Below are 19,592 nucleotides of genomic sequence, written 5' to 3' on the forward strand. Positions count from 1 at the left end.
ATTGCAATTGCAGATGTACGATTTTTTTTAATTAATTTAATTTATATTAAAATAAAAATTATAACATAATTATATAAATTAATGAAGGTCATAGTATAATTTGATAGAAATAATATTAAAAACAAGTTGTACTGACAATTTTGAGGGAAAATATTGGTTTAAGAAGAATTTAGAAAATAAAATATTGTATCTTACTTTGTTTTTTGACATATTGTTTCTATAATAATAAGTATAGTAAATATAGATAATATAGATTGATGTTAATGTTATTTAACAATTTAAAAGTTTATGGGTAGATTTTTTTTTTTAGAGAGATAATATCTGAACTGACTCTATTTTGGGATGAATTTGAAATTTACTACAAGAACTCGAACAAATAATTATTTTCGATTTGAAAACAATCAACCATACAAACCAATGGATTTGAATTTTTTTTTCTTCAAATTAATTTCATCCAAATGTAACCAAAATTTTTTCTATCCAAACTAGTAAAATAATTTGAAATCTAACATTTTATATTCACCGATCCAAACACGATACAAGGTTGAGTTGGATGGAAAATTTATTCAATTAGATATATTTGATTTGGGAAATATTAAATCATGTGTTTAAAATAGACTCGTGTTGAATATATTTCAAATTTGTCACAATTATTAATATTTTAATAAAGTATAAAATAACAAAAGAGTGGAAAATCCACCAAATATAAAAAATACATTCAGATTGTATTTTGATTCGTTGATTTGAAACTAAGTATTTCAAATACATAATAACAAATCAATTGGTTTATTTGAGTAAATCTATTTAACAATGACATGATCGATTAGGGGGATCGTCGTTGAGCTACAATAACCGGGTTCTTGAAATATTGAACATTATTGAATTAAATCGAGTTTGATTTTCAAACCAATCAGAAAAACTCAAAATAATCATTTGTAGAAACCGATTAAACATTTTGTAAAGCATTAAAACATATGCAAGTTGAATGAGTAAAAATATTTTGGTTGAAGCATTTTATCAAACATTTGATATGCAATATTTTAGTATTTGAAGAACACATAAAATGCTTCAACAATGCATCTTTAAAAACAGTAGAAATGATAAGTAAATGCAATACGAATTTGTTTATACAAGTTCGGAGATTAACAACTCCTATGTCACCCCTTCTTCCTCTCGAGAAGGATCCACTAGAAGACTTTGATTTATACAACACATTGTACAAACCCATTTCAACTTAGGACTTATCTCTTGCTTAATTGAAACTCCTAGCACACTCTCGATTGTATGTCGCATCCTCACAATCCGCATAATGTTTTACGTTTCTTATGTCAAAACTACAAACACAATCTTTAATGTCTTTGCGTGAATTCTCACTCAACTAAACTTTGAAGTTCAACTCTCTTGTATATGTGTGAGTGATTGTGTGTGAGGAATTTATCCTTTACAGTGTACGTCTTAAATGTATTATCACATAAGGGCTTGTGCTCAGAACTAGCAGATTTCTTTATGCTAATTGATCATGCTTTGAATCCCCTTCAAAAGCTCTTGCTTGATCTTCAAAATGTTGTATTTATATGCTCCAACAATAATATATATGTTAGACATAAGAATATGACCGTTTGGAAAGTTTCTGTACTGTTTTTGAAATTGCAACGGTCAAATTCCTCTTGCTGAACATTTTCCCTAGCTTAAACTGGTCGTTCAGCGGTTGAACTAGTCAACGGTTCAACTGGTGTGCTGAAAAAAAAGCCTTGCTGATTTCAGTTTGTGCAAAGACAATAGATTCATCGTCATTTATCAACATCTTAAGCTTTGATTCAGACTTTAATTTCTGAAGATTATTTGTAGATCATCGTCTTATCTTTCCAGCGCATACTGAATTGCTTAATTCCAATAATCGAGCTGAGAGATATGATCAAATTACCGCAACTGCTCATACCCAACTGATTGCTGTTTTTGTGCAATCAGTTTGGTCATTCCGTGAACAGTTTGACATAGATAACATCCGATTTTGCTCAACTGACGTAAAATATGACTTGTTTCAAATTGAGTTTTATGATCAGTTAAATTGGCGGATTGTCATTTGAATTGTCCAGCTGAGAGATATCATCAAAACATCGAACCTCGCCAGAAATTTAGTTTGGCTAAATTCAGTTTCATTTTCCTTCTTGTATTTTCAACTTCACACGTGAGTAAATATGTTAGAAATACAATAACAAGCTTTGTTAACGTCAAAATAAAGATTTCGAACATGAAATGTTCCAACAAACAATGAATTTCAAATATAAACTATTTATTTTTTAATATTATGGTGAATTTCAAATTTTAATAAACTAGCAACTTTGCATTTGCTAGAACTCCGATAGATACGAGTAAACATCTATCGAAGAATCGAAGTGAGAGTGTATCTCAATTAGAATACTCTCATATCATTGGAAGTTTGATGCGCTTAATGAGTTGTACAAGACCAGACATCGTCTATGCACTGAGCAAATCGAGTAGATTCACCAGTAATCCAAGAGCTGAACACTGAAAAATAATAGTGAGATTGCTGAAGTGCTTGAGGTATACTCGTGATTATGAAATGCACTATACCTGATATCCTGTTATAATTGAAGAATACATTGATGCGAACTAAATATCTGATATAAAAGACTCAAAGTTTACTAATGAATTTTATTCACACTAGGAGGTGCAACAATTGTACGAAAAATATTCTAAGCATACTGTAATAATCAGATCTACGATGAAATCTAAATTTATAGCCTTCGACAAATGTGCTAAGAGGCTGAATGGTTACGTCTATTCTTAGAAAATCTCCTTGGATTGGAAAAACATGTTCATCAAGGGGAATGAGATTGAAGCCTATAGAATAAATTGGTACAAAGAAATACCCAACATGTAGTGATTGGAGATCCCAAGAACTATGTTAAATGGGACAATATAATTATACCGATGCGGTGAATAACTGTGGGAGAGTTATCCTTTGTCCATTCATAAGGTGAAATAATGAATTTGGGGGATAATCATACAAATTTTAATGATTCTTATACGCCAATAATTGAGCGGAACAATATTGATTATTCTTTATTTATAATCACCTATGTGAGAGAAGTGGCTCTGCTTCGAATGAATTGTAAGACTCAATTCTATACCTTCTCGCAGAACCAGATGTGTATTCATGGTCATAAAGAACACAATCATGAAAACTGAACTGTATCAAAGATAATCTTGTGTGAAGTATTTTTCAATTTACACAAAATGCATAACAACCAAAGGACAACGTATCTATTGTCAGCTAATAAATAAAAGTATTTTCACAATGGAATGTTTAAAGATTCACATCTACATATCCAATAAAGGATTCAACTGTTGAACTTTTATCACGATAATTTCCGAATACCTTTAAATTTTCATTCATGTGAGTGATTTTGAATTTTTTGTAGTGAATAAAAATTTAAGTAGCTCATGTAGTGAGCTTTGAACCATATCATTTTTAATTAAGTGAGATGTATATATAATAAAGTGGATTTCAAATGACATCTGACTTTCTAAAATGTCAAACGACATTAGGTATCTAAAAGGTCAAATAATCTTTAATTTTTTGAAATACTAAATAACATTTGGTTTTCTAGAAGATCAAATGACCTTAGGTTTTTTGAAAGGTCAATTTTTTTTTTTGAAATATTAAATAATCTTTACTTTTCTGATATTTGACATTAGGTCAACATTTTTCCTCTATACATGCATATCCTCCTCATTTCTAAAGGAGTAACTTAAAAAAACTTTAATAACTTTCTCTTTGACATTTCTTCGTCTCTCGACTTCTGTCACTGTTATTTCTTATAAATCGTGACAAAGTTTATGTAATGTTCAGTTTGCCTATATCATATTTTGTGCTGAGTTATTGTAGATATCACCGCTGTATCTTGTGAATTGTTTACCGTGAACTCTATAGTACCGTATGAGGTGACAAATATATTTTAAGAAAACTGTATTATATTACATGTTTATGTTTGTTTTTGTTTTGTTTTAAATTTATATATGCAAGATCGATATGCATTGGTGCAAATATTATACGAAGTCTAATTTATTTTATATTAATTATATTGTATTTTACAATTGCAACACTAGTTCATCCATAATCAATATTTCGAATATTATCCTCACTTACCTCCAACAAATTTTTGTAACATGTTGCTTTGTCGTTGTCATATATATCAACAATGCACAATTTTATAGAGTCGAGACTCTATGGCAAATACTGAATATCGAAAATCTTGTGAAGTTATCATGTTGTTACATATTAATAACATACAAGTAATATTGATTATGATAAAGTAATATATCGATAAATTTTGAAAAATATAACGAACAAGGCAAGAAATAAGAATCAAGGTGATAAAATGTTAGTTTTTCATAGTCATTGACTCAACTGTATCGCACAAATATTAATAAAGTGAATAAAAATTTTGGTTTTTCATATACATTTCATTTAAAAAATTTAAAAATTATCTATTAACTAATATCGAATGATCAAATTTTATTTTAACTTATGATGATATTTTTTTGTTCCTAAATAATATTGATATAAATTTGGAAAATAATTTGATAATTTTAATTTTTTTAATTGTATAGTGATTTAAATTTAAAAATTATAATTTTTCAAAAAAACTATATAAGTTTTAGTTGGTCCAACTTGCATTGGAGTTTCATTGTCATCCGTAATCGTGATTACTTCATTGCTAAGGATGATAATCGAGCGGGTACGAGTTTGTCATCTCATCCCCGTCCGCACACATGTTTTATCTAATTGGGGAATCCTCATTCCCAACCTTGTGGGTTCCTCGATTCAAATACACGTTGAGTTGATAAAAATGTTTTTAATTTTACTTAAACAATATTGATAAAGTAATTCAATTATATTCATAAATACTGATATTATTTAAACAATACTCAAATAATAACATTTATCTTACATTGGTTAATAAAAAGAACCTCATTGTTATTAGTTTATTCTCCATTTATGTCATTCCAGTTGGATCCAAAATAATACTTGTTGTTGTTATTTATTTATTTAATCCATGTTGTAATTTATAAATAAAAAGTGCAATAGAAATATATTCGCTAATCATCTATATTTCTTCTTATTATTTTTATTGTCATTATAATGCTACGAGCTTATTCTTCATATCATGCATTTAACTTTTTATGTTTAATATTAACTTATTTCTTATTTATAAATAATACACTTAAATTTAAAATATTATTTCACTTACAATAATTTATTGAGAGTAGGAAAAAAATAAAGAAAGACACATGTTAGGATTTTTAAATTATAAAATTTTATATTTTATAATCTTGAATAAATAAGATTAATTTTGAAAATATATCTTTGATATGAACTAGAATAAACAATTTTTTTATTATTAAAAGAAATAGTATATATACTAGAGATGTCAATGGAGCGGGTATGACTAGACACAAGACCTGTCCCATGAATAAAATTTTGTCTCATTATTTGTCCCACTCCAGGTTAAATATTCTTCGGACCCGTCCCATCCTGAATACAAAATGAGGCCGGTTAGACCCGTGAGACCGGTGAGTTCCTATTTTTTTAAAAATGAAAACATTAATTTTATTCTCACACGACTGAATTATAAAACAAACAAGCCTCTAAATACAATACAATAGAAAACTAATTCATATCTTCGACCACACTTAATAATGACAAACAAAATATCTTCACGACATAATGAATTACATAAAAAGTTACTAGCTTACCAAAAAAAATATTGACATCCCAAATGAATATTAATAAAACTAAAACCTTAGAGTATTTATATTCACATCTCATGACCCGTCCCATACCCCGGACGAGTTTGAAAAAATTGGACTTGAGACCCACCCCATGACCCATTTGATATGCCAAACTCGTCCCAGCTAGGATGAGTTCATTGCAGGTCTGTGTAAAACCTGGATCCATCGACATCCATAACGTATACCTTTGATTTATTTAATTTTGAAAATATACCATTGATATGAACTAGAATAAATATAACATGTCAGGACCATTTGACCCGGAAGTCTTGACCCGAGTCGGATCCCCGATTAGTCGTCAACGTTTACCCGTATTGTCACATACCCTCTCTCTTTCAATACGCACACTTCGCAGAATTACAGAATTCAATTAATCTCTCCATGCGGTAAACTCGGTCTCTCCATGTACTAATGCATGCGTGTGTATGAATATACTTGAATATAGGAGCAAATATTTTGTTATTTTTGTGTCCTTTTTTGGAATATACTCGAATGAATTGTTAGGGTTTTGTGACCAGGACTGTGCTATTATAATCGAAATTTGGATTTTATTGAATTTGGAAATCGAGCTTCAATCGTTTTACTGTATAGTTTGCTCTGCGCATTAGTGGATTTAGAATGCAGCGTCTTAAAAAAAAGTTGTGTTTTTCTGGGTTTTGATACTGGTATGTAAGTGTTCTTTTTGGTCATTAATGTTTGATTGTTTTGTCTCTCTTTCAGCTTTTTTTCTTTTGTGGCTGTTTTTTTACTCCATGATTATCATGATTTTTTGCTCCTATGCAGTACAAAAACTTAAAAAGAAAAGAACAACAAATCCTAATTCATCATTATCTATCATTCACAGCTCACAGAAAATATATATTAGACATAGGTTTCATGATTTTTTTTTCGAGCTCCTATCGAAATTCTTTCATCAGAAACAATAAATTTCCTTGCGGCTGTACTCAATGAAAGGTTAATTAATGTTTTCTGCAGTTCAATATTTTCTTGGTAACATGAGTTCCCGTAAGAAGACACCTTTTCAGAAGCACAGAGAAGACGAAGAGGCGAAGAAGAAGGTATCTCTATTGATCAGTAGCCCTTAATGATTGAAAGGAATTTAAGAAATTTCTACATCACGTTCCTTATATATTTCATTGTTAATTTAATTTCTTGATTTTTTTTTCAGAGGGCAGAAGATGAGACAGCACGATTATACCAAGAGTTTGTAGAATCATTTCAAGCAGATGATACTCCGGGGTCGAAGGTTTTTGTCAGAGGTGGAACCATCAATCCTAATGACAAACATAAGAATGATTCAGAAGGTTAGTTGCCATTGATCAATATCATATCTATCGATAAACGTTATATCCTGGAAATAAGTTAATAATTACTAATTAGTTTGTTTATTATCGAACAATCTGGATAAATGAATGATTTATTCTTTTTCACGTGGATGCATAAATAAAAACCTCGGCCTTTTCTATTCATTCGCGGATGGCAGGTGGAAATTCCAAAGATGAGGGTTCTGGTTTAAAGAAAGGGAGTAGGTAAATAAATGCTTTTGATCAACTATGCTGCAATGCTCTTATGATTAGGATTTATGATACAAGAATGATATGGTGATAATATCTGCAGATGCACACTGTGTTGATTGGGTTTGCATGTTTAGAAATTCGAATGATTATTATCCCTGACCTCTTTCTAATAATTTTTTTTTATATTAACCATGTTTTTTAATTCGTCCGCCATGGCAAGTGAACCACTTTTAGACTTACGGATATTTTTATAATTTTGTTTGTGAAAGAAGTTGCACTTATAGCTGAAGTGCGCTGCTTCTCTACGTGATGCTGTATTCACCGAGAAACCTACTTTTTTGTATTCCCATTTCCTTGTAACATTAATATTGTCAATATAGTTGCATTGTAATTGATTCAGCTTCTTTTTCAGATTAGTCTTGCTACTTAGCTTGATTTGGTGCTTCATTCACAGTGGATGATTGCACGTGGACCATTTAGTTCGAATTTTACTTTCTCCTCAAGAACAATGCTGCTTGTACTCAAATTTTAATTTCCCACATTGATGTTCTCTTACATCATTCATTAGTTCGTCAAATGTGAAATTGGCACTTGATAGTTAGTCAAAGACATAATTACTTTCCCCCTTGCTAATTCACCGTTTTGGCTTCACCAAGAAGAGATTGGGATTTCATGCTATAAGTTATAAGCTTGGGATAACTAGCACAAATGGATAAATCATTTATCTGGTATATTTTTGCTGATGCACAAACTATTGAGCGCTAGATATCCAAGATTTTGTTTTCATAGAATATCAAGCTATCCATGCCATTGAGTCCATCTAGAAATTTAAATACTGTTCATGGGCTGTGATTGACGGCCTTATACCTCCCATGGGTTCTAGCAGTATTTCATCTCCTTTTAATTCAACTCTCAACTCTCAACTCTCAAGTAAGTGCTTTGTGCTAAACCTACAATATCGTTGAGTATAACCAAATATGTTATTAGAATCATTAGATCCTTGTCTACAGGTATTTGATGATCTTTGAGAAGATCCACGCACCGATAGTCAGAAACCTGGATAGGTCTCGTGTGATTTAATTCCTTAAGAGTCTTGCTTGATTTATTTTTGGTCCATTATTTTTTTAAGAAGTTATCTTTATTCCACACGTCTTTAAAAGTTGGGATGAAGTCTTAAGATGGGGATTTGAGAGATGAGGAAGTGAATGAACTGAGTTATTTGTTAGGATTAGAGAGTGTCAACTTGGTTGAGGGGGTTGAAGATACCAGGGTTTGGGACGGGGATCCTTCAGGAGTTTTCTCAGTCAAATCATTTCACGAGTCTTTCTTTCCGATTAGGGATTTTCCTTTATTTCCATTCTTTAATGTCATTTGGAAAAATTCAATCCCATCAAAAGTTCAAGTATTCTCGTGGACTGCAGTGCTGGGTAAACTGCCCACTTTTGAGATTATGCAAAAGAAATGATCTTCGTGTGCTTTGTGTCCTAATTGGTGTGTTTTGTGCCGGAAGAAGGTTGAGAATCAGAATCATAAACTTATTCAGTTTTCTTTCACGAGCATTCTTTGTTTTAAAGCTTTGGAGGAGATGAGTTTGGTCTGGGTAATTCCAAGATCATTGCCCGAGCTTTTTGAGGCAGATCTTGGACGCGATTTGGGTAAGAGGGGTAGAACTTTTTGGACAGTAATAGTACACTGTATTTGCTGGTCTGTATAGTTAGCGGAATAGACAGATTTTTGATGGTTTAGAAGACTCGACTAAAGATGTTTGGGAAAAAATTAAGATTATGGCATCTAGTTGGATAGGGAAGCATGTAGATTTTAAGAACTTCTCGATTTCAGATTTAGTGAGAAGTAGTTGTATATTTATGTTTGAGTTGACAATGATTTTTCTTGTCTTTTTTCCTGCTGTGCGCTTCTCTTTTCGGTCTCTTGTAATTTGTGTTTCTATTTAATGAATATATTATACTTTCCTAAAAAAATATATATTTTATTTTGATTTATTCATTATTCTTATATAATATTATAGCATTAGTGGATAAGTTGATATTTAATTGATTTAATTAATAAAATGCATATGAGTTCTTAGTTGATTAAATATATATACATATTTTATTTGCGAATCACTTTATAACATAAAAAATTAGTAATTTATTGATTAATTAGTATGATTTTTAATTAATATAATTTATATTGTTCTAAAGCTAATGATTTATTGAGGTTAAAATGCAGTAGTCAAATTTACTATCGAGGACATTGAATGGTACTGTATAGGTGCAGTTGTGCATGATTGTCAAAATTCTTACAGGAATTTTATATTGCTAATGAACTTATCTTGTTGAGAGGACAAAAGCAGCCGAAGCTTGGGTGGATTTTTTCATGTGGAATCTTACTTCAAATGATCGGTGTGCTGGAATTATGAATTTGAGAAATAGAATTGTTAATGCTTGATAGTTTTACTAAATTTTTTTAAGATATAGGAATGATTATCTTAGTTGTATGTGACTCCTCGAGAGGAAGCTGTGATATATGATGCAACTTGCTAGAAATACTGATTATTTAGGATCTTCCCGCTCCATATGTGGGGGTAATAGTGTGTCATATTCTCGAAATCCCAATCATCTATCTATAACTGGAAATTGTGGCGGAATTTGGAGTGTGGAGTGCGGAAGAGCATGCATTTAGATTATGGGTTATGATGAACTTAGCTTTATCCTGTCTTCAATTCATTTGTTTATGTTCCATGTCATTGTAATTAGCATTCCAACTTTAGGATTAGGTATCTATCTATCTATCTATGTGTAAATTTTACCCACAATATGCCTTCTTTTCTACTACTGTATTACTAGCTACGTTTATGTTGTACATAGGTGAATTCTATCGTGTCACTAGATTTTCCTTCATTTTCTAACCTCTTTTAGGTCACAATAGAAGAATCTTGACCAACTTCAGGGCCAATTGATCTTTACACACCTGGCATGAGTCATTCTTGCCCAACGCTAGATGATTTAACCTTTTATTCTCGCCCAAGTTGTGAGCTTTCGATTGGATTTTATTTCACACTTATCTTGGCTTCTCTAGGACTAAATGAAAGTTTTAGAGGAAAATGACTGTGTTAGACCACTTTCAACTTATAAGATACTAATGTCTCGAGGAAAATTGTGTTGAACTTTTATTATTAATTTTTTAAAATAATAGATATGTACAGACACATTTGATAGAAGTCCAGTACCCACTTTCCTGATATCGTCAAATCATTTGCATATTCGTTGATATGGTCAATCTTATTGTTTTTCCTTTTTACCTGTGGATTTCTTGTCCGCTTTTTGTAACTTCTAGTTTTTATTATTTAATGTAATATCATTTCCTAAATAAAAAAAAGTCATTTGCATAATGCATGAAAAAATTCTTTTATTTTCGTCGTATGGTTTACGTAGACCACATTCCACGGGATATTAGAAGTGGCAAGAATTTTGCCAAAAAAAAGTGGCAAGATTTTGAACTTCCTGCTAATTAAGCGGTGAATTAGAATTGGAAATTTTTATGAGAGGCGAAAGGGTATGAAACATACATCAGTGATATTTGAAGTGGAAATCTTGGAAAAGGTGGCTGGGCTAGTTTCTGATTGACTCTTCTTTTATCCTTCTGACAATCGCTTTTGTATACTTTTAGTTTTTATTAATTTTCCCTTAAAAATGTTGCCTTCTATAGCTTTCTGAGGACATTCTTATTAGTGGGATATGTATTAGATCATTTTTGAACTTCATGCAGGTATGTTCCATCATTCATCCCACCTCCTATGGCATCAAAGGGTAAAGAATATGAAAAGAAGGTCAGTACCAAGCTGCTATTTCACTTGTTCACCACTGCCTTCTTGTTAATGTTTCATGTGTTTGTGACAATCTACAGAAGGAGGAGAAGCCAAAGGAAAAGGAAAAAGGGAAGTCACGGAACATCGATCATTTTATGGAGGAGTTGAAGCATGAACAGGAGATGAGGGAGAGACGAAATCAAGATCGTGAACATTGGCGTGATTCACGCCATGGTGACAATTCTGCAGTATGTACTTCTAAAGTTTTCTATTTCAAATGAAAGATGAAGGCTGGTGGCGCATTTTATTTTATTTTTTCCTTGTTTTCTCCATTTGCTTCAGAATTTATTTCTCTTGACATGATTGGGTTCTTTCTTCGTGTTTTACTTACGAAGTGCAGTTTTCCATCTGCAACACGAGACTTGGTAGTTAGTGTGTGTTGTCCTAATATAACTCATGAGATTTGCTTTTTATTTTTGACTCGAAGTATTTATTTGTAATGATGCTACTCTCTCAGCCATCTAGTAGGTTTGATGAGCTGCCTAATGAATTTGATCCAACTGGAAGACCTGGATCTTTTGATGATGGAGATCCATTAACTACAAATCTTTATGTGGGAAACTTATCACCTCTGGTCAGCTTTTAATCCCCTGCATTCTCTATGCATGAATATTTCACTTCCTGCCTTTTTTACTCTTCAATATCTATTTGCCTGAGGATTTTTGTTCTGTGTGTTTTGTTCAATGTTAGGTCGATGAAAATTTTCTTTTGCGGACTTTTGGAAGATTTGGACCTATTGCTAGTGTAAAAATAATGTGGCCAAGGACAGAAGAGGAACGAAGAAGGGAAAGAAATTGTGGCTTTGTGGCTTTCATGAATAGAACTGATGGTCAAGCTGCGAAGGATGAAATGCAAGGTTGGTTTATGGATCTTCTTGTGTATTTCAAATAATGTGGTGTATAAGGATAATAATAATTTAATTTTGATGAGTTCGGAAGATTTTCCTTTATTTTTTCACTGAAACTAAAAGTACCGAAAGAAATTTTTATGATACAGGAGTGGTGGTCTACGATTATGAGTTAAAAATGGGGTGGGGTAAATCTGTTTCTCTTCCTTCACAAGCACTCCCTGCTCCACCCCCTGGACAAATGGCCATCAGGAGTAAAGGGGTGAGTCATATCATTTCTCATATCTGATAAGTTTGATAGTTCTGTAAATGTGAGCAGACAGTTGTTTTCCTTCTCATATGAGCGTGTTGCTTGATATCAGTCATACGACAAATAAACAATTACGGTGTAAAATTTATGTGCCTTGCTTTTTGCTCTACATCACGTTTCTCAGAAAGTTAACTCTTCCATGTTGTTATCAGGGTGCCACTGTCATCTTGTCTGGCCCTTCTGGCCCTCCGGTTACTTCCGTTCCAATCCAGAACTCTGAGTTGGTAAGCACTTTTATACTTATTGCGTTCTTGATATATCTTGACAAGTAAATTTAATTTGTGGATGTCGTGAACTGGGGCAAAACTCCAGTATTGGGAGAGAAAATTACTGATTTGCAGTTCAAAAATATTTCCATCCAGTATAAATTTCTATGCCCCCAGGATTCTTTCTGTGAATAAAAGTGAATTATTTTATTAAGATATTTTGTTTTGTCCTGTGAAAAAACTGGGCTTAACTCCTAGATATGATGACTAATATCACTCTCTATCATTATTTGCCCGGTAAGATGAGAGATATGGCTTTGCTGCTGATGCCTATATTCCTCATTTCATTGCCAGTTACCTGCTATGCGACAATCAAGTCATTCCTAAAACTAGAAAACAGCTGTTTCTGGTTAAGAAAATAGCTTTCATATCATATTCGATATCCTGCTCACTTGCAATAGCACAATTTAATAGCAATTCTCTCAATCACTCAACCTTTCAGTTCCATGAATCCATTACTGGGAGGAGTTGAAAACAGGCCCTCCACGTTCTAAAAAAGTAGCTTTTCTGGAATTCAGTATAACTTAAATCAATGTTTACTATGGTTGCTCATATATCTTTTTGATTGAATGTGTAGGTTCTTACTCCAAATGTGCCTGATATTAGCGTTGTCCCTCCTGATGATAACCATCTCCAGCATGTTATAGATACAATGGCTCTGTATGTTCTTGATGGGGGTTGTTCCTTCGAACAAGCTATCATGGAGCGAGGCCGTGGAAATCCTCTTTTCAGTTTTTTGTTTGAGCTTGGTTCTAAAGAACATACTTACTATGTTTGGAGGCTTTATTCATTTGCTCAGGTAAGTTAGTACAGATCAGGAAATTTATGTAGGGTACTGGCTTCCGGTCAAAGAGAGTTTGAATTGATGGCCCTATTGTCCTGCCAAGCTGCAAGTTTAGTGCTTTCGTTTTTATCTGAACTACAACCATGCTTCAGGGGATATGATTGTATCATGTTACTAAAATTTATTACGGGCTAATCATTCTGCTCCAAAAGCTTTTATTACCTGATACTAACTAAAACTCATAAAGGTGTTTAAAATGGTTCTGTTTTGGAAATGAAAGATAAAAATGTGTCGCATTATTTTTTTGTTTGAAGTGAAAAACCTTACCAATTTACATAAATAAATTTGACCAGAGTTCCAGTTAATGCAGATTAAATCACAGATAACAAGTGATCGGTCCATGTTTCGAGTGATACTTTCAGCTTTAATTACAATCTTATTCCACACTCTTGCTGATTAGCAAGGACCTAATGTTCTCCTTTTCGAAGTGTACCTGAACTGATTTCTTTGAAATAACATATTATTTATTCCCGGCACGCCCCTGTATTAGGTTCCAGAAGGTTATCAACATGGCCTGGTCATTATTTGAATGTTTGCATGGAAAAATCAAGTTACCAATTAAGCTTCATTTAGCCTATTTTATGATTCAAGATAAAGGCTGCTGTTTCTGCAGTGACCTGGCACACATGCGGCTACAAAATAAAAGTACAAAATAGATTTATAGTATGACAATACTTGGGCAGATAATTTCCTATGTTCACTTTCATGTGCATGCCAAATCATTTTTGTCTACAATTTTTAGCAAGTTGGGAAAAGTATAACTCTCTTATGATGAAGATCTCCAATTGCAGGGGGATACACTCATGCGATGGCGAACAGAGCCTTTCATCATGATTACTGGCAGTGGAAGGTATACCAAGTTCTGTTTATTTATTTTCAAATTAACTCGGACAAAATTTGTTTCTATGTCACACCTTGAGTTCTGGATCTTGTTATGGGATGATGGATTGGAAAATCCTCAAAATTGGAAGTGTTTCTTTCTTGTTCGATTTCCTCCCCTTTCGATCTATGGTGACAATGGGGTTGGATTGAAACTTGTCAAAGAGAACATCTCGATCTTTTGAAAAATACTTGTTGAGAAATTTTTTTATTCCATTCTTTATTCATCTTAACTCCTTGTAAATAGAAAGAGTCTACTGTATACCATCATCTACTGAGGACAAACTCAAATCCTTAGATAATTATTTCTTATTATCCCACATATATAGGTCACATATACTGACAAGAGTGTAACAACTAGAGTCCTAAGAATGAAGTTAACCGGAGTCCTTATGTTTTGATTTCCTTGGTCTTGAATTTGCTGTGTGTGAATGTCACGGCACCTTCCAGTGGAACAAGCCCAAAAGATATCACATATCGAAGGTTCATGTACGGGGAGTATCGATCGAAGGCAGCATAGTCTCCTGGAGTTGCAGGACTCCTGAGTTTTATTTTGTAATTATCGTTTGAATAAAGCTGGGTTATCCTATGGGATTTTTATTCAGTTGTTAGGTGGTTTGTTACTAATTCTTAGGCGGGTTGGCGTTTTTATCTCTGTTTATAAAGATTAGATGCACTCTTGTATAAACATTCCTTGGAATGAATTCAATAAACAAACTTCAAATTATTATCAACAATTGTTCCGGAGATCGTGAGGTTCTCTCGTTAACGAGCCTCAACTCGAAATAGGTAAAAGCGGATGTAAAACACATGAACACCAGCACGCAAACTGTGAGGATTTCAACGTTCACGGACCCATAACCCGATCCATATTGCGTAATCATGACTGTGAAGCATCGGTAAACAATGTGGTGGCCATGGGCATCCTGGTCCATTTTTCTTCATCTGCATGGTCACATGTGTGGCCCTTTTATTCTATCACAAACATTCGTCCCTTCTTGGGGAATACATGAACCTTGTTCATAGTTTTAACTGATAGATCGCCAAACACCTGATTATCTCTGTATTGACTATTGTCAAATAGAGGGACGCATATACCTTCCCCATTAATAGGGTACAGATTTTCTTGGGTAAGTTACAGCTATTAGGAGATAATTCCTTTTCCTTTCCTTTCTTCTTTTGATTTTCTTTTTTTTAATCTGATGGTAATAAATGATAATTTGTATCGACGTTATCATGTTTGTATCCATAGATGGATACCACCTCCTTTACCAATTGCAAAAGGCGCGGAGCACGAAAGAGAAGCTGCAAGCACTTATGCTGCTGGGAAAAGCAAAGTATTCTCTTTTAGTTTTTATACTTGTGGAGTTTATGTTTTTTTAAGTCGAGTTCTGATTTTGTGACTATTTACTATGGTTTCATGTTATGATTTTTACAGCGTCTGGAGGTGGAAAGGACCCTGACAGATGCCCAAAGAGATGAATTTGAGGATATGCTGCGTGGATTAACATTAGAAAGAAGCCGGATAAAAGATGCCATGGGTTTTGCTCTGGATAATGCCGATGCTGCTGGAGAGGTAATTGGATAAGCTGCAATTGTTGATAGACTAAATATGTTTGACACAACTTCTAGCAAATCTTTCATGGGTATGGTAGCTTGGCACATGTTTGTCATCCATGAAACCATTGCTTAAAAAACAGACAACAGATTTTAGATAATATTTTTGCAACATTTTTTTCTTGAGTAGACTTTCTTGTTATATTACCTGCATTTAGCTCTACCATGCGTGCTCATAATTGATATCCTCAAGCGCATTAATGCTCATCAGATCCATATTGAACCTCCATGTTTAAATTAACTAGATATGAAGATTATTCAACTTAACCTTCAACTTTTTGACATATTTTTGTTGGATGAAAACTCATGCAATGAAATTTTAATAAAGCCTTGAATTAACATTTAAACTTTAGTCTATTCATGTTCTTCCTAGCCTTTGCACTGAAGTTACTTTTCTTATTTATTTGTATTTTTGCATGCTAGATAGTTGAAGTGTTAACTGAGTCCATGACCCTCAAAGAAACTCCAATTCCAACAAAAGTTGCAAGACTCATGCTCGTTTCGGACATCCTTCACAACAGCAGTGCTCCTGTGAAGAACGCTTCCGCTTATCGTACCAAATTCGAAGCAACTTTACCTGATATCATGGAAAGCTTTAATGACTTATATCGTAGTGTAACTGGACGGATCACAGCTGAGGCTCTCAAGGTAGCCATGCCTCAGAACTAGTTTCCTTACATATATCGTCAATCTCTTTTTTATCTTTTCCTTATTTAGATGCTAAGGTCTCTTTCCTGACAATTTCAGGAACGTGTCCTGAGAGTTCTTCAAGTATGGGCTGACTGGTTTCTTTTTTCGGATACTTTTGTGAATGGATTGCGAGCTACCTTTCTCCGTTCTGGTAACTCAGGTGTGATACCTTTCCATTCTATTTGTGGTGATGCCCCTGAACTTGAGAGAAATTCCGGTTCTGCGGACACAGGTGATGTGGAAAAGATTAATCAGGATACCGCGTTGGCCATTGGTAAAGGAGCTGCCATGAAGGAGCTTTTAAGTTTGCCCCTTACTGAGCTGGAAAGACGATGCAGACATAATGGACTTTCTCAGGTTGGTGGTAGGGAAATGATGGTAGCACGGTTACTTTATCTGGAAGATGCAGAAAAACAGAGAGGTTATGAGATAGATGATGAATTGAGGGCTTCACATAGCCATTCAAATTTGGGGAAAAACCCGAGTGGACAGGAGGGGACAAAACTTGAAATTGATTCAGGGAAAATGTCCGGATGTATGAGTCATGATGAAAATGGTGAGCGGTCAAAAGGAGAAGAGTCGGTATCATTGCCCACTTCAGATCCTTCTTTGCAGAAGGAACTTATCTTTAGTGAAGTGCAAAATGAACTCGTTTTGCCAGCTTCTAAGTGGGCCAGAGAGGACAATGAAAGTGATGATGAACATAAGAGGAATGCACAAGAATTGGGCTTAACTTACTCATCTTCTGGAAGTGAAAATGCTGGCGATAGTCTTTATAAAAACGCGGAAGTGGATCTTACTTCTGATGCTAGCAATTCAGCATTTCTCAATGTTGGAATGAACGAAGAACAAAGGTACCACTACGCTAGTATGACTCAACAAGGCATACTTCCAAGTTTTCTGATGTTTAAATATCGTGATCTGATTTTTCCATGCTTTGATGAAACTAATCTGTTTTATAGAATCTTGGAAGTATAGTTTCTGTCTCTTTTGTTTTCTTTTGCTGATGATAGAATAATCAAGATTGCTACTTGGTTCACGAAGAACTATTTGTAAGCATTATACATCTCTAGTTAACTGCAGTATTGAGATTAAAATAGTTATTTTTTTACCTGTACCTTTTGTGGCACCACTTCAGAAATATACTTTATCTTGAGGATGGATGTAGTAAGTTAGCTTCGACGATGTTAATTGATGTATATCTTCTTGCATCACAAGTTTGATTCTTTAAAAATTCCATCCTCGCCATTTATAAATACTATTCACATGTATTAATTTTGATCGCTTTCATATCCTTTGCCAATGATAACATGGTGTTTTCTGTCTCACAGACAAAAATTAAGGCGTCTTGAGGTTGCTCTGATGGAATACCGAGAATCTCTTGAAGAAAAGGGATTAAAAAATTCAGAGGAAATGGAGAGAAAAGTTGCCATCCATCGTAGACAGCTACAATCTGAATACGGTTTATCTGATTTGCATGCAGATGCCTCCGGCAGAAGTAAGTTACAAATCTTTGATCCAATATCATCATTATTGCTTTCCATGCATGTGGTTTCACATTGGTCTGATTTGTACTCTGCAAATTATTTCTTTAGTTGTATCATATGTAAATTTATCAAAGTTATGCTGTTAGAAGCAATTCTTAAGTGTGGAGAGAACTACTCAGACAACGATAATCGCACTCAGGGGTCATTTAAATAAAAGAAAAAAAATGAAGACACGGAATATTGTAGTCTCACTCTGGCTTTATTGATATACCAGATTTTTCCTAGATGTTTCTAAGCTTTCGTTGAAGAATTGATATTTCAATTTACTAGACCTTGTGGGATGTTGAGAGTCATTGCAAATGTTTTCCGTGAAACAAGCACCATCAAGTGTTCTTGTTGGGATTGGCCATGGTGGAGGAGTTTATTTCAAATAATTATCGTAGTCGTCTTGCATTTATCTCGAGGTTAGGTTCGTAACTACTTGTGACATAAATTCTCAACTTTGTCACTGCAGAGAGGACCTCTTCAGAGAGGAGGGACAGACAGGATGACTCCTACGAACCTTTAAAAAAGCACCACCGCAGCCAAAGCAGAAGGGAAAGCCCTCAACGAAAATCATCCATTCGTGATAAAGAGAGGGAAAGCGACATGAAAGGGGACAGAGACAGACGACGTGACAGGGAAAGAGGCCATGATCTGGAGGCTGAACGGGCGAAGGACCGAGCACGTGATCGGGAGAAGAATGGCAGCAAGGAGAGGAATGACCCTGAAAGGGACAAGGGACGAGATAGAGATAGGGACAGGAGGAGAGTGAAATGAGGTGGTTGTAAATTGTAATAGATGCTCTTGTGCTGGTGAAATGATGATAATTAGCATCAATCATATTTTTGGATCGATTTTTTTTCATCGTGTTCTCTTTCGAGAATCGAATCTACTCTATAGTAAGTGTCGACGGGGAACCATGGAGTGTGATGGGGGATGGAAGCAGTGGAGAGAGAGCAGCCCAAAAGTGTGAGCTCTATTTTAGGCAACAAAGTTGAAGGTGTGATGTATGTATTTTAAATTGCTCCTCTCTCCGTCCTTGTTGATTCTTGGTGCTATGTATGATAATGATATTATTCATAAGGTTTTTTTGCCTAATTTAAATGATGATTTTGCTCTGGTTGTGTATAAAAAATTTGAATCTTGTGAAGTAAATTGGTTTACTCAGTTAAATCTATTTTTTTTTCTTAAGAATAATTGAAACCAAACCGAATAAACCGATTCAACTGTTGTTTTTTGATAAATAACAATCCGATTCTTAATTTTACTAAAATGAATTTTTGAATTTAAACTGTTCGGTCATTTATTTTCTTTTAACCAAAGTTTGCTTACCCACAATTACGATTTGTTTATTATTGTTGTAAATATTGCTATTTAAAAAAAAATATTTTTAGAGCTTCATCAT

At 33.7% G+C, this 19,592-nt stretch overlaps 1 protein-coding gene across 1 annotated transcript; it reads left to right on the forward strand.

The window, feature by feature from the left end:
• The first annotated feature begins 6,795 nt into the window (after positions 1-6,795).
• LOC140989048 (protein RRC1-like) lies at positions 6,796-19,305 on the forward strand. The gene is made up of 17 exons (XM_073458216.1): positions 6,796-6,878; positions 6,989-7,124; positions 7,304-7,349; positions 11,106-11,166; positions 11,244-11,393; positions 11,663-11,779; positions 11,896-12,061; positions 12,202-12,314; positions 12,515-12,586; positions 13,206-13,427; positions 14,264-14,322; positions 15,604-15,688; positions 15,790-15,927; positions 16,392-16,616; positions 16,716-17,512; positions 17,990-18,156; positions 18,660-19,305. The coding sequence occupies exons 1-17, from the start codon at positions 6,816-6,818 to the stop codon at positions 18,962-18,964; spliced, it is 2,922 nt and encodes a 973-aa protein (XP_073314317.1). The 5' UTR covers positions 6,796-6,815; the 3' UTR covers positions 18,965-19,305.
• Positions 19,306-19,592: the final 287 nt, after the last annotated feature.

The sequence above is a fragment of the Primulina huaijiensis genome, chromosome 11 (genome assembly GCF_012295235.1).
Source record: "Primulina huaijiensis isolate GDHJ02 chromosome 11, ASM1229523v2, whole genome shotgun sequence".
In the NCBI taxonomy this organism is placed as follows: Eukaryota; Viridiplantae; Streptophyta; class Magnoliopsida; order Lamiales; family Gesneriaceae; genus Primulina; species Primulina huaijiensis.